Here is a 15427-nt window from a genome sequence, read left to right as displayed (position 1 = left end):
TTTGACTCATGTTCCCCTCTGCCTTCCTCTTCACCTAAATCCAGTCGGGTAGCTAACCCTATTGTCCCCATGATTTCCCACTGTCACCACCCTCGTCCCAATCCTCACATTGTTCCTGCATTGTGGCAGCTGCTTCTCAACCAGACCCACCTCTCCCAGCCTTCTGATGCTTGTCCGCCAAGCCTGTGGGGCGCCGCCCCGGTAATCCTCTGAAATAGCGCCCAGAAACCACCCGGCCTGGCCACTGCTGCAGCCCCACCCCCATAACCCTTCACCCTGCTTGCACCCCATTCCTTTCCACTCTGGCTTCTTAGCCTCTCATGTATTCACTTCATTCAACCAGTCATCACTGGGCTGCTAATAGGCGTTAACTATTGTTCTAGGTGCTGGGGTTTAGCAGTGAACGTGACAGACAAAAGCCCCAGCCTTCATGGAGCTTAACATTCTTGTGGGGAGACACAGATAACAAAAAATTATGTTAGGTGGTTACGAATGGTAGGAAGAATGAAACAGCACCCGAAGTCACTAGTGTGTCGAGGTGGGGGGATAACTTTAGATGGGTGGTCAGGGAAGGCTTCCCCGAGGAGGTGATGTTTGAGTAGGGATGTGAGGAAGTGAGAGAGCGGGTTCTGTGGATAGCCGGCGTAAGAGTGTGCGGGCAGAGGTGGGAGGACAAGGCCCTGAGGTGGGAGCATGCTGGGAATATAAGGAAGGCCTGCATGGCTGGTGTAGAGTAAGTGAGAGGGAGAAAAGTTGGAAAGGAACTGAAGTCTGAGAACAAGCCAGAGCCAGATCAAGTACGATCATGGTGAGGTCAGGGAGATGGGAAGCCCGTAGAGCAGTGGTTCTCAACCTTCCTAATGCCGCGACCCTTTAATACAGTTCCTCATGTTGTGGTGACCCCCAATTTCGTTGTGACAAATTGAACATAATTAAAGCATAGTGATGAATCACAAAAACAATTTGTAATTATATATGTGTTTTCCGATGGTCTTAGGCGACCTCTGTGAAAGGGTCGTTCCACCCCCCAAAGGGGTCACGACCCACAGGTTGAGAACCGCTGCTGTAGAGGGTTTTGGCCAGTAGTGACATAACTGAATTTAGGATTCTAAAGGATCACTTACTCTAGCTGTCGGGGTCATGGTAGAAGCAGGTAGATTCATCCAGGAGTGAGAGGATGGATACTGGGTAGTGGTGGAGACAAGGTGGTGAGACAATTGGCTTCTGGAAGTGTTACTGATATGTGTGGGGCGAGATAAAAAGAGTCAGTGTACAGGACAAAGAGTATCCACATGGGATGACTGTGGGAAGCACAGGTTTGGGGAGTGTGTAGGGTAGGGAGTCAAGCATTAGGTTGTACAGATGGGAAGTTTGAGTCTAGAGTTCAGGGGCCAGGGGGAGCCAGCCAGAGATGTGAACTTAGGAGTTGTCAGCCCGGGGGAGGTGGTTAAACCAAGGACTTGGATAAGACCAGTGACGTACAGAGAGAAGAGGGACAAGGGCTGAAATGCTTCCTCTGTCATCTTCTTTCTATTCAAAGCTCACCCACTCGCTCAGGGAGGCCTCTTCCCCAATGATGTGCCCCTGTGCCTTGCCTGCCTGCCCTCTCTTCAAAGAGCCAAGCCCTGGCCTGAGAGCTTCCTTCCGCTTCCATCTCTGTGAGCTTATTGGTAGCACATTCTAAGCCCAGTGGCAGATGACTGGCTACTGGGTGCTTGCTTGGACAAATCTCAGTGAACTGGGTAGAATTAAATCATTAAATGCTAATATAGGCTGCAGACAGAGGTGCCTTGGTGGTCTGCTTGAACCTGGCTCCTCCGCTGTGAGCTCTGCTGACTGGGCATTTTCTGGTCTGACCCCAGTTCCCAGCTCCTATCCTGACCCCCTTCAGAGACCACAAACCTTGGTGATGACCATCCCTAACCTCAGCCTAACCCTAACCCTAGTCTAAAGACCGTGGTGGCCAAATGTTCAGCCCTCCCTTTCTTACTCTCCCCCTGTGCTGAGCCCCAGCCCCGAGCTGCCCCTAGGAATCCAGTCCCCTCCACACTCTCTTCCCTCCCTCCCATACCCAGGCTTCCCATGCCAGCTGCGCACCCCACAGGAGCTGCTGAAGTTCCTCACGTCAATCATCTTCAACTGTTCCGCCCAGCACGCTGCTGTCAACAGTGGGCAGGTGAGGCTGCAGAGGGCAGGCCAGTGGGCGATTTGGCCGGGGAAGGTTAGGCTCAGCAATGCAGCCGAGGCCAGAGTTCCCGATGAGAGCCTGCGGGGGATGGGTTTATCACTGGGGATGGGATTGGAGTGGTGACTGGGTGGAGTGAAGGGCTGGCGTTGGGTGATGACGGGTGGAGTTGGGTCCAAGGCTATAATGTTCACTTGAGTTGGTGTTGCATAGGGAGTAGAACTTATGGACTTCTGTCATGGTTAGGATGCAGTCAAGTGGAGTTTCAGGTTGCTGTGTTTGGCATGCTAGCCCCAGGCCCATTTCTAGGGTGACCTCCTCTCTGAGTCCTCCTTGTTCCTTGGTGATTCACCCCACCCAGTCCTGGAACATTGGGTGGGGAGTAATAAGGGTTGAGGCAGGCTCCTGCCTCACTTCTGGAACTTTCTGTCCTACACCACTCCCTCGCCTCCCTTTCCACAATCCCCTCATTTCCCAAATGCAAGACCTGGGATGGTAGGAGGCAGGAGCAGGAATTATGATAAAGGAGCTGGTCCTCTCCCTCTGGCCAGTTGACTCAACTGGGGCGGGGTCTCCACAGCATGACTTTGGGGCCTGGATGCCCAATGCTCCATCATCCATGAGGCAGCCCCCACCGCAGACCAAGGGGACGACCACCCTGAAGAGTTACCTGGAGACCCTCCCAGAAGTGAACATCACCTGTAACAACCTTCTCCTCTTCTGGTTGGTCAGCCAAGAGCCCAAGGACCAGGTTTGTGTGGGGGGTGTTTTTCGGTGGTGGATAGAGGTTTGCAGGGCCTGGGCAGTGGAGGTGGTGGTAGCTGTCCCAGGGGGACTTGGGGAATGACTGCTGGCATTTATGTCCACTACTGAACTGCCCTGGGTTCTTTAGTTTCTTCAGGAAATTATACTTGATCCCAAAAGACATATATTGAAGCAAATACCTGTTAGTGGCTGGGATACAACGTCCATCCAATTCACCCGTTTACCAGACCACCCATCCATCCAACCATTTGTTCTTCCATCCATCAGCCATTCATCTATCAACCACTCATCCATTCATCAAACATTCAACAGACATTTTTTGAATACCTCCCATGTGTCAACACAGTGTTGGGCACCAGGCATATAAAGATGAGTCAGACCTGCCTACAGGAATCCTACTGTCTAGCTGAAGAGATACACAGATAAATGAAAAAGGGTACCACAGTGTTGTAGGAATTATTTAGGTATAATTCCTCCATTTGAACATGTACTTCTTGAGTGCCTGCAATGTGCCAGACACTGATGGGCAGATATGAGCCCTGTCCTCATGAGCTTGCTATAGTCTAATGGTAGAGGTGAAGACAGGGCCCTGTGGAACCTGACTGAGTCTGGGTGAACCCAGGGAAGCTTCTCGGAGGAAGGGACATCTAAGCTGAAATCTGTGCGACAAGCAGGAATTTGGCAGGCAAAGCAGGGGCAGGGTTAATTTCTAGGCAGAGGGAAGGATGAGACCAAGTGACATGAAGGGAAGCGAAGGCAAGAGTTCATTGGCGTGTCTTGAGGATCCTAAAAGGTACAGTGTAGGCACAGTATTCATTCAGAATACAGTGGGGAGATACTGAGGAGACTTAAGACTGGGGTGACATGGCTAAATCTGTGTTTTAGCAAGAGTGCTTCTGTGGCTGTGTAGATAGATGGGAAGGGCTATTTTGAAGGCAGGAATGACAGGGAGGAGGCTGTTACTTGGGCTAGGTTTTATGTAGGGGAGCAGCCCTTTAATCACCAATTACCATAATCTTCATTCACACATTATCAGTCATGCCTCTGCCCTCCTGGCATTGTTCACAAATTCTCTGACATTACAAGAATACCCTCATTTATCATGCTGGACTCCATTTGGTGTAGCTATTTTATCTCCTTAACAAGTTTTAACTTAACCATCTTATAGCCTTGGGATGCCAGAAACTCATGCCTGGATCCTGATCCCTTCTGGTCCCATCTCCCAAGGATTCCAAGATGTTTGTTTCTGTCATTATAAAGGAAAAACTCTCTCTTGTTTTTTGTCTACTCACAGAATAGTCTATTACTACTCTCAGTCTCTCACTCAATGCTTCTGGCCACCAAATGCATGGGGATTGTTCCCACACCACGCAATTCTCAGACTCTAGCTATATGTCCTGTAATTTAGCTCAATTCTGACACTACCTGGAGACAGTGTCAGATCCCTTAGGTTAGCCATGGTCGGCAAACTGCGGCTCGCGAGCCACACGCGGCTCTTTGGCCCATTGAGTGTGGCTCTTCCTAAGCCTTAGGAGTACCCTAATTAAGTTAATACCTACCTGTATAGTTTAAGTTTAAAAAATTTGGCTCTCAAAAGAAATTTCAATCGTTGTACTGTTGATATTTGGCTCTGTTGACTAATGACTTTGCCGACCGCTGGTAAGGGCTCAGACCCACAAGACTGCCCTGCCCCCCTTCAGGTGCCAATTGCCGAGCAAAAGTCCAGGTTGTCAGCTGTGTTTCTGACCAAACAACTATCAGAGGTTTCTACAACCCCCTCCTCAGCTTCATTGATTTGCTGGAGCAGCTCACAGAACTCAGGAAAACAGTTTACTAGATTACTGGTTTCTTATAAGAGTTTGCCACTCAGGAGCTACCAGATGGAAGAAATGCACAGGGAAGGTGTGTGGGAGGGGTGCAGAGCTTTAATGCTCTCTGGGTATGCCACCCTCTCAGCATCTCCACACTTCCCCAACCTGGAGGCTCTCCAAACCTACATTTTAGGGGTTTTGATGAAGGCTTTGTTACACAGGAATAATTGATTAAATTATTAGCCATTGGGGACTAATTTAACCACCAGCTCCTCTCCCCTCCCCAGAGGTTCAGAGGTGGGACTAAAAGTTTCAAGACTCTAATCAGTTGGTTGATTCCCACGGTCTCCCATCCTTAGGGGCTTTCCAGAACTCACCTCATTAACATAAACCGAGGAATGGTTGAAAAGGGCTTATTTTGAATAACAAAAGATACCTTAGCACTCTATCATGAAATTATAAGGGTTTTAGAAGCTCTGTGCCAGGAATGGGAGGAAGGCCAAATATATATTTCTTTTTTTAAAAAAATGATTTTATTGATTTTAGAGAGAGAGACAGAGGGAGTGGGAGAGAGAAACATCGATGCAAGAGAGAAACATGAATCAGCTGCCTCTTGCACGACACCTTGGCCAGGCATCTAACTGGTAACCTTTTGGTTCATGAGATGATACTCAACCAACTGAGCCACTCCAGCCAGGCAAAATCATATTTCTTATAAATTACAATATCACAGTGGAGAGGGATGAGTAGGTAAGAAGATGAGGGTGAAGGATTCCCTCCCCATGAAACAATGGGAAGTTTAACCTGACAATTATAACAGCCACCACAATAATAGCAGCTAACCCTTCTTGAGGATCTGTCATATCTTAGTCATTAAATTAGATACCGTATGTCCATCATTTTAATATACAAAATAAATGAGTAGCTATATTTAAAATGCTTAATACAGTGCCTAGTATATAACTGTTCAGGAAATGGTAGTTTCATTTTATTTTTTAAAAACATATTTTTACTGATTTCAGAGAGGTAGGGAGAGGGCTAGAGAGATAGAAACATCAATGATGAGAGAAAAGTCATTGATTGGCTGCCTCTAGCACACCCCTCACTGGGGATCGAGCCTGAAACCTGGGCATATGCCCTGACCGGGAATTGAACCGTGACCTCCTGGTTTATAGGTCGACGCTCAACCACTGAGCCACGCTGGCCGGGCAGTAGTTCCATTTTACAGGGGAGAAAATGGAGATTTAGAGGCACTAAGCAATTAGTCCGAGGTCACACAGCTAGTGAAAGGGCTTTGCACCCAGTCTCCCATACTTCTGTGTTCTGCTTTTTAAACAGCTAAACTATAGTTTTAGAAATCAGCTGTCAATTTAGTAAATAAGACATAAAATTGATTCTCTGAAAGGACCAATAAAAGCAAGAAAGCAGAAACAATTCTAATGAAGACAAAAAAGAAAGAACATAAATGTACAACATTAAGAATAGGAAAGGCATACAGCCACAAATACAGAGAAGACTGAAGAAATTAGAAAAAAGTTCTAATTACAGTTTTATGCAAATAATGTGGAAATCTAGATGAAATATAGATGAAATCTAAATGATTTTCTAGGAAAACATAAACAAAACTTAACCCCAGAAAACTATACATAAATGGAAAAGGTTGTAAAAGATCTGAACCCCGTCCTTGCAAAGTGAGATTCTAATAAACCTTCAAAAAACAAGTAATTCCTAAATTATTCAAACTGCTTGAAGGTATAGAAAAAGTTTAAAGTTATAGAAAAAGTTGAAAGTTTCCAATATTACTTTACTGGGTTTCGTTTTACTGGGGACCCTGATACAAGCAACTAGCAAATGTAGTGTTCTTTTTTTTTTTAATTAAATCTTTATTGTTCAGATTATTACAGTTGTTCCTCTTTTTTCCCCCCATAGCTCCCCTCCACCCGGTTCCCACCCCACCCTCCACCCTCACCCCCGCCCCCACTGTCCTCATCCATAGGTGCACGATTTTTGTCCAGTCTCTTCCCGAATCCTCCACACCCCTTCCCCCCCCCCCAAGAATATTCAGTCCACTCCCTTTCTATACCCCTGATTCTATTATAATCACCAGTTTATTCTGTTCATCAAATTATTTATTCACTTGGTTTTTAGATTCACTTGTTGATAGATGTGTATTTGTTGTTCATAATTTGTATCTTTACCTTTTTCTTCTTCTTCCTCTTCTTAAAGGATACCTTTCAGCATTTCATATAATACTGGTTTAGTGGTGATGAACTCCTTTAGCTTTTCCTTATCTGTGAAGCTCTTTATCTGACCTTCAATTCTGAATGATAGCTTTGCTGGATAAAGTAATCTTGGTTGTAGGTTCTTGGCATTCATCACTTTGAATATTTCTTGCCACTCCCTTCTGGCCTGCAAAGTTTCTGTTGAGAAATCAGCTGACAGTCGTATGGGTACTCCCTTGTAGGTAACTGACTGTCTTTCTCTTACTGCTTTTAAGATTCTCTCTTTGTCTTTTGCTCTTGGCATTTTAATTAAGATGTGTCTTGGTGTGGTCCTCTTTGGATTCCTTTTGTTTGGGGTTCTCTGTGCTTCCTGGACTTGTAAGTCTATTTCTTTCACCAGGTAGGGGAAGTTTTCTGTCATTATTTCTTCAAATAGGTTTTCAATATCTTGCTCTCTCTTTTCTTCTGGCACCCCTATAATTCGAATGTTGGTACGCTTGAAGCTGTCCCAGAGGCTCCTTACACTATCTTCATATTTTTGGATTATTTTTTCTTTTTGCTTTTCTGGTTGGGTGTTTTTTGCTTCTTCGTATTTCAAATCTTTGACTTGATTCTTGCGATCCTCTGGTCTGCTGTTAGGAGTCTGTACAATATTCTTTATTTCAGTCAGTGTATGCTTAATTTCTAGTTGGTCCTTTATCACAACCTCGAGGGTCTCACTAGATTTCTTGAGGATCTCACTACATTTATCAGCAGTCTCACCAGTCTTTTCGAGGGTCTTACTAAATTTATCGGCGGCTTCTAGACAGTTCTTGAAAAACCTTAAAAGTGTGGTTTTGAACTCTATATCCAGTCATTTGCTTTCCTCCTTTTCTGTCATTTGTGACCTGTTTCTTTGTCTCCGCATTTTTTATGCTTTCCTGTGTTGGTAGAGTGGCTTTGTGTGCTAGGTGTCCTATAGGGCCCAGTGGCTCAGCCTCCCCAATTACCTGAGGTGGACACTCTTGGTGCACCCCTTTGTGGGCTTTGTGCACAGTCTTGTTGTAGTTAAGCCTTGACTGTTGTAGGTATCACTGGGAGGAATTGACCTCCAGGCCAATTGGCTGTGAGAGTCAGCTGTATACGGTGGGAGAACTTCTGTGCTGAAGACACCCTATGAGGCAAGACTTGCTTCAGTGGGGCTTTGGTGCTCACTGAGTCTGCCCCCTGAGTGTGTCCCTTATGGATCTGAGGAGTTGTAATCTGGATGGTCCCACTCTGACCACTGGGTACACTGGCTCTTGGATCTAAGAAGGTGCTAATTTAGCCTCTGCCTGAGGCTACCCAGCAGGAGCTACGAAGAGATCTGCAGATTCCCCTTCCTTGTTTGGGGTTTGGAGGTGCCCAAATGAGGCCCAGCTGTGAAGCAATGCAAGCTGCTGTGGGGCTTGGGCCTTCTCTTGGAAGTTCTGGGTCTGTCTGGCCCAGCTGCAGTTTGTTAGGTAATTTTCAGATTGCAAAGGGCCAGGGCATTCATATGCAAAAGCCTCTGCCACAGCTTGGGTGGGGCGGGGTCTCAGGGAATCAACAGGGCGGAGCAAGCAGCTATGGCTGATCCTCAGCCCTGCCCTAAGGCGTCTCAGTGTCCCTGTAATCGCTGCAAGCACCTCTGAGAGAAAGCCGCCCTCGAGTTCCAAGTTCTGCCCACTGCCAGACAGTCCAGTTTCTCCATGTATGAGTCTGGGTCCCCAGAGACTCACCCGGAACTGGAGTTCAGAGCAGTCGGGGGCTTGTGACTCCCTCCCGATTCAGAAAGACAGCCCCGTCCTCAGTTGCCAGCCCTTGCCGCGTGCGCCTCTGTACCTCTGCACTTTACTTCCGCACCTCCTCTGAGTCTCAGTGTGCTTTTCTCTTTCCTTCTAGTTGTAGAATTTCCACTCAGCCAGCCTTCCTGTGGTTCTGGATGATGTCCGTTTTGTCTTTTAGTTGTATTTTTGAATTTGTTGTGGGAGGTAGCAATTTCCGGTGTTTACCTATGAGGCCATCTTGGTTTCTCAAATGTAGTGTTCTTAAGAGAGGTGGGCTCTGGCCAGTGTAGCTCAGTTGGTTGGGCGTTGTCCCATGCATAAAAAGGTTTCAGGTTCAGTTTCCCATCAGGGCACATGCCCCAGTTTTGCGCTCACACTGATGTTTCTCTCTCTCTCCCTCTCTCTTCTCTCTCTCTTAAAAAAAAAATCAATGACCTATTCTTTTTTTTAAAAATATATTTTATTGATTATTTACAGAGAGGAAAGGAGAGGGATAGAGAGCTAGAAACATCGATGAGAGAGAAACATCGATCAGCTGCCTCCTGCACACCCCCTACTGGGGATGTGCCCACAACCAAGGTACATGCCCTTGACCGGAATCGAACCTGGGACCCGTCAGTCCCCAGGCCGACGCTCTATCCAGTGAGCCAAACCGGTCAGGGCAATGACCTATTCTTAAAAAAATAAAAAAGAAGACAGGTGGGTCTCAGGTAGACATCACAGATCTACACCTCCCACCCATGTGAACTTGGCTATATAATTGGGCATCTCCAAACCTCAGTTTCTTCCCTTCCTTCCTTCCTTCCTTCCTTCCTTCCTTCCTTCCTTCCTTCCTTCCTTCCTTCCTTCTCCTTTTCATTGAGTTTATTGCAGTGACACTGGTTAATAAAATTATACAGGTTTCAGGTGCTCAACTGCACACACATCATCTGTACTGTATTGTGTGTTCACCACCCAAGCCTCCTTCCATCACCATGTATCCCCCATACCGCCCTCCATTTCTCCCCACCTCCAAGCCTCACTTTCTTTATCTGTAAAATGATGATGATAAGAGGACCTGTCTTACAGGATTATTGTGCCATTGTGATAGCCCATATAAAGTGCTTACAACATGTTAGCTGTAATTAAAAAAATAAAATTGTAGCCCTGACCGGTTTGGCTCAGTGGATAGAGCGTCCACCTGCGGACTGAAGGGTCCCGGGTTCGATTCCGGTCAGGGGCATGTACCTTGGTTGCGGGCACATCCCCAGTGCGGGGTGTGCTGGAGGCAGCTGATTGATGTTTCTCTCTCATCAATGTTTCTAACTCTCTGTCCCTCTCCCTTCCTCTCTGTAAAAAATCAATAAAATATATTTTTTTTTAAAAAAATATATATATCATTAGCCAATGAAGGCCAGTAATACACAGTAGAACAATAATACACCATGACGAAGTCTAATGTATTCTAGGAATGAAAGATGGGCTCAACCTTATGAAATCTGACAATATAATTTTTACATCAATAAAGAAACTTACCATAAAATCATCTCAATATAGGCCAAAAAAGCATTTGGTAAGTGTGAGCAGCCATTTACTAATAAAAACTCATGTAAAATGAAACTCCCTGATGCAGTTTTGATAAAAAGTATATTTTAGAAAACAAAACATAGTCCTTATGGTATAACAATAGAGGTCTCCTTACTAAAGTCAGGGACAATAAAACAATGCTCACTGTTACTGCTGCTATTTAGCACTGTTCTGGAAGGTTTACCAGTGCGATAAAACAAGACAAAGAATTTTTTTTTTAAAATGCTGTCTTGATCTTTTTTTTTAAATATATTTTATTGATTTTTTACAGAGAGGAAGGGAGAGGGATAGAGAGTTAGAAACATCGATGAGAGAGAAACATCGATCAGCTGCCTCCTGCACATCTCCTACTGGGGGTGTGCCCGCAACCAAGGTACATGCCCTTGACCGGAATCGAACCCGGGACCCTTCAGTCTGCAGGCCTACGCTCTATCCAATGAGCCAAACCGGTTTCGGCAAGAATTTTTAAAAATCAGTATTATTGGCAATGGTTCTATTGTCGAAGGTTGTACTGGACAAGAAGTGTGTGCTGTTTGGGAAGAGGACCATGAGCTCTGATGGTGAACTGGTTGGGTGGTGTGGTCATGGAGAGAGGGGCAGCCCTGTACTGCCACAGGATGACACTGACTGAAGTTTATCACAGTATTTCTTTTTTTAAAAAAAATCAATTTTTATTGTTTTTGAAAAATATATTTTTATTGATTTCAGAGAGAAAGGAAGAGGGAGAGAGATAGAAACATCAATGATGAGAGAGAATCATTAATCGCTGCCTCCTGTAGGCCCCCTATTGGGGACCGAGCCTGCAACCCAGGCAGGTGCTCTTGACAGGAATCAAACCCTGGGACCCTTCAGTCCGCAGGCTGATGCTCTGTCCACTGAGCCACGCCGGCCAGGGCGGCAATATTTCTTGATTGCAGTTGGCCATGCTGTGTAGTGTGACAGTGTGTGGTGATGGTGACTGTGTTGGCAAAAGTTCCATGAAGTTGGGTGACTGGGAAGATACCTCAGGCCTGGTTGTCTTCAGGGTCTGAATTTTGTTCGGTTGTGAGGTCATAGGTGTATAAATAGGCATGTTTGCTGGAGCGTGTGTGCCTGGCTTTCGGTTGTGCTGTGAGTGTGGTTGTGTTCTTTTAGTTCACAGAACGTTGGCCCCGGCACTGGAAAGGACCTTTAAAGATTTTAGTCCAATCCATCCATTTCCAGATGCAGGAAGAGTCAGGGTGATAGGCAAGGAGTTACCAGCAGAGGGAGCACTGGCTGTAGGTTGTCTGGCTCCCAGGTCCCCTTCGGCCCGCACGCCCTGCGCTGTGATTGTCAGTGTCCGGCTGGTCTGTGCCGGTTGCGGTTGCGGGGAGAGGTGGTTGCGGGATGTGGTTTGAGGGGCTTGAGCCTAGTTTATGCCCTTGGAAGCAACCTTGACTGTGTTGGCTGGCAAATGTGGTCCTTCGTTATTCTCCGTGCTGCCTGAGCATCAGGCTGACCCGCACCTGGTTCTCTCCCAGAGGCCCTTGGGCACCTACCCGGACGAGCACTTCACCGAGGAGGCCCCGCGGCGGAGCATCGCTGCGTTCCAGAGCCGCCTGGCCCAGATCTCCCAGGACATCCGGGAGCGAAACAAGGGCCTGGCCCTGCCCTACGCCTACCTGGACCCTCCCCTCATTGAGAACAGCGTCTCCATTTAATCCCCTCCTCCTCTCACCCTGGAAGAAGGGCCCAGGCAGGGGGAGGGCCCGCTTCTCCGCGTCCTCCCTGCTCTCCATCAGCCTGAAACTTTCCCACCAAGGTGGCTCTAGCACCGTGTGAAGGGGCCCTGAGCTGTATCCAGGGTGAGAAGCTGCTGGTTAAAGTCAAGTGCACAATAGACCCTCGAAGGAAGGAACCCCATCCCCCTCGCCCTACTTTGGGCAGCCTCCTACTTCCCTCTCCTGTCAAAATCTACCTCCTCCCACTGGGATCTTAAGCTCTCCTTCCCAGCCTCCGCCATCCCAAAACTTTCTCCTATTTGCCTCTTGGTTTCCACTTTCCTCTAAAGCTGGGACCAACGAATCCAACTTTTTCTCTGGAAAAACCTGGAACCTGGGCAAGGAAGGCTGTGTGCCTCAGACCTGCCATCGGGACCCCCTGACCCCGGCATATTTAAGGGGAGGGTTAGGGTTAGAGCCCCGCTCACCCGGGCCTCTAGCTGTAGTTCTCCGAGGGCCACGCTCAGCAGCCTGGATGTGTATGAGTCTCACCCCAGCTCTCATTTTCCCATGGCCATCCCCCCTCCTTTTGTTTGTCTTCGAGCCCAGTGAGTTCAATAAAAACCAACATATTTGACTCCCATTTCATTTTTGTCTTGATATATATGTGTGCATATCGGCGGGTGGGGTACCAGGGGATTGGAGAAGGATGGAGCAGCTCTGAGCCCCTGGATCCTCTGTTCTGGAGACAGGAAACCTCCCAGTGCAACCCACCACCTAGCCGGGCCCTACATTCCTGCCTTCACCTCCCAGAGCATGTCATCCATCAGGAAGTGAAGGAATATCCACACTCAAGGGGCTGATAGGAAAAATGTAGGTATTTTGCAAAGCCTGCGGATCCAGCTTCTGGGTGTGGGCGTTACTAGTGTTGCCACTGAGATCTGGTTTCTCTTCAGGACTCACTCACTGGAAGACTCAGCTTCTAGCTCTTCTGTGGGTGGGTGGAGTCATGGATGAGTTTTGGCCAATGAGCTGTGAGCAGAAGTGATACAGGTCACCCAAGGGCTGGAACATTTATTACTGGCACGAGCCCCCCAGAGTTCTCTTCTCTTTGCCTCTGCTGTTCTAGAAGCACATGTTGAGATGGCATTTCCACCAGCTTCTTCCTCTGAGGGACTAGAGCAGAACCCCCTGCCGACCTGAGTTGGACATGATGCTGAGAGAGAAATAAACTTTTGGTGGGTTAAGCCATTGAGATTTCAGGATTGTTTGTTGTTGCAGCATAACCTAGCCCAGTGGTCGGCAAACTGCGGCTCGCGAGCCACATACGGCTCTTTGGCCCCTTGAGTGTGGCTCTTCCACAAAATACCACGCGTGGGCGCGCACATACAGTGAGATTGAAACTTCGTGGCCCATGCGCAGAAGTCGGTACTTTGTGGAAGAGCCACACTCAAGGGGCCAAAGAGCTGCATGTGGCTCGCGAGCCGCAGTTTGCCGACCACGGACCTAGCCCATCCTGACTGAAACAGATGGCAATCTGGGGAGTCTGATGTTCTCCCTTCAACATAGATATTTGTATCTTTCTCCGTAGCCACTCAACACCTTCCTGTTTCCTGCTTCCCCGGACCTCGAATCCTGTCCCCTTTACCTACTCTGCTTCTTGAGTCAAATTCTGTGCCTAATCAAACTCTGTCTCTGGCCGAGACACAGCACAGGGAGTGGGAGGTGGGAGGGGGAAGAGTGTATGTGCACCTTTGGTCATGGCAAAGGCCAGATTTTCACATCTTGCACCTGAGATCCTGGGAGATGATGATCCTATGTCATTGTGCATGAAGAAGTATGTCTGGAGATATCTCACCTTGCAGATTCCAAGCTAATAATTTAGTAAAAATCACCAGATTTTTCCATTTTGGAATAATCATAGGACTAAGAAATATCCAGAGGCGTCCCTTGTGGCCAGTAAGACTGTGGCAGAGGCTGGATGTGCCCACCCTTTAAACGTGGGCTTTCACTTCGAACAGCAGGACCAGGATGTGCTGGGAGGGTGTCAGCGCACACTCAGGCAGCCTGTCCCTCCAAGAGGACGAATACTCGTTGGTGTGCGTGCACCAAAGTTAGAATGAGGCATGCGCGTCCTAAAAATGCCCCTGAGCCAGAGAGGGAGGGAGCAGGGCGGATCGCTAGAATCTGATTTTCCAGAAAACCAGTTTGGAGGGAGATTCGTTGAGGAGACACGGCCAGCTGCACGTAGGATTCTGCCCAGGCTCTGGGCATCTCTGGGGAAGGGGCTCAGGTAAAGTTCGAGGCCTGTCCGATAGGAAGCTTCCTCTAGCGTGCACTCTGGATCCTTCTGTGCGTTTGGTCAGCCTGGAAGGTGACCGGTACAGCGAGAAGCACACCAGCCCTCTTTTCCCAGCTGGCCTTGAGCAAGCCCTTCAGCCTCAGTGGCCCAAATATGTCAGACAAATGGGAGGGACAAGAAGACTTGGAAAGTCCCTCCAGCATTGACATCCTAGGATCTGCTTGCCTCATGGCTCCCGTCTCCCTCGACCAGTGGTTCTCAACCTTCCTAATGCCGCGACCCTTTAATACAGTTCCTTATGTTGTGGTGACCCCCAATTTCATTGTGACAAATTGAACATAATTAAAGCATAGTGATTAATCACAAAAACAATATGTAGTTATATATGTGTTTTCCGATGGTCTTAGGAGACCCCTGTGAAAGGGTCGTTCGACCCCCAAAGGGGTCGCGACCCACAGGTTGAGACCCGCTGCCCTCGACATGTTTGAGACATAGGGGAAGCAGCTGTCAACTCCCCTGGTACCATCCTACCTCTACTGGCTTACAGGGAAACAGACAGCAAACACATAGATAATCACACAAGCAAATCAATTCTTTCAGATGGTTGTAGTGTAGTCGGGAGATAAAAGCGGGTGGGGTGTGAGCCTGACGGGAGGTGGTGAGTGGGGGGAACATTAGGTCTGGTGGTCAGGGAGGGCCACTCTGAGGAGTGGCAGTTGAGCTGAGATCTGGATGAGAAGAACAGAACACTCGGGACAGCTTGGGGAAAAGGTGTCACAGACCAGGGACACGTCAAGTGCTGGGTCCCCGAAGGGCATGTGTTTGTGGAGTGAGGAGAACGCCAGAGGGGCTGGAAGAAGGTGCCTGCAGGGTGGACAGAAGCTGGGTCATGCATCGTCCTTGGTCTTGATTCTGAGGGCAACACCATTCTAAGCTCTGGTGAGTTTTAAGCGGAGAAGTGACCCAATTTGATTTTTGTCTCTGTGTCCTAGGCGTGTGGGGACCTCAGGGCTGCTCCCTGCCTCGCAGGGCTAGGGGTGAGGCAAGATGGGGAGAGGGATGCCCCAGCAGTGAAGACTGGGCTTCCTGTGTGGGCGGCCCACTGTG

General features: G+C 48.0%; 1 protein-coding gene across 2 annotated transcripts in view; it reads left to right on the top strand.

Annotated features, from left to right (window-relative positions):
• Positions 1 to 12661, top strand: part of ALOXE3 (arachidonate lipoxygenase 3) — a 25153-nt gene extending 12492 nt beyond the window's left edge. For both annotated transcript variants that reach the window (XM_014467968.2, XM_006102592.3), the window contains exons 13-15: positions 2076 to 2176; positions 2766 to 2936; positions 11839 to 12661. In XM_014467968.2, the coding sequence (XP_014323454.1) occupies positions 2076 to 2176; positions 2766 to 2936; positions 11839 to 12018 (452 nt within the window). In that variant the 3' untranslated portion in view covers positions 12019 to 12661. The remainder of the gene's footprint in view (positions 1 to 2075; positions 2177 to 2765; positions 2937 to 11838) is intronic.
• Positions 12662 to 15427: the final 2766 nt, after the last annotated feature.

This window comes from Myotis lucifugus, unplaced genomic scaffold (genome assembly GCF_000147115.1).
Source record: "Myotis lucifugus unplaced genomic scaffold, Myoluc2.0 scaffold_420, whole genome shotgun sequence".
Classification (NCBI taxonomy): Eukaryota; Metazoa; Chordata; class Mammalia; order Chiroptera; family Vespertilionidae; genus Myotis; species Myotis lucifugus.
Note: the sequence above shows the minus strand (reverse complement) of the source record. Positions and strands in the feature narration are given on the sequence as shown.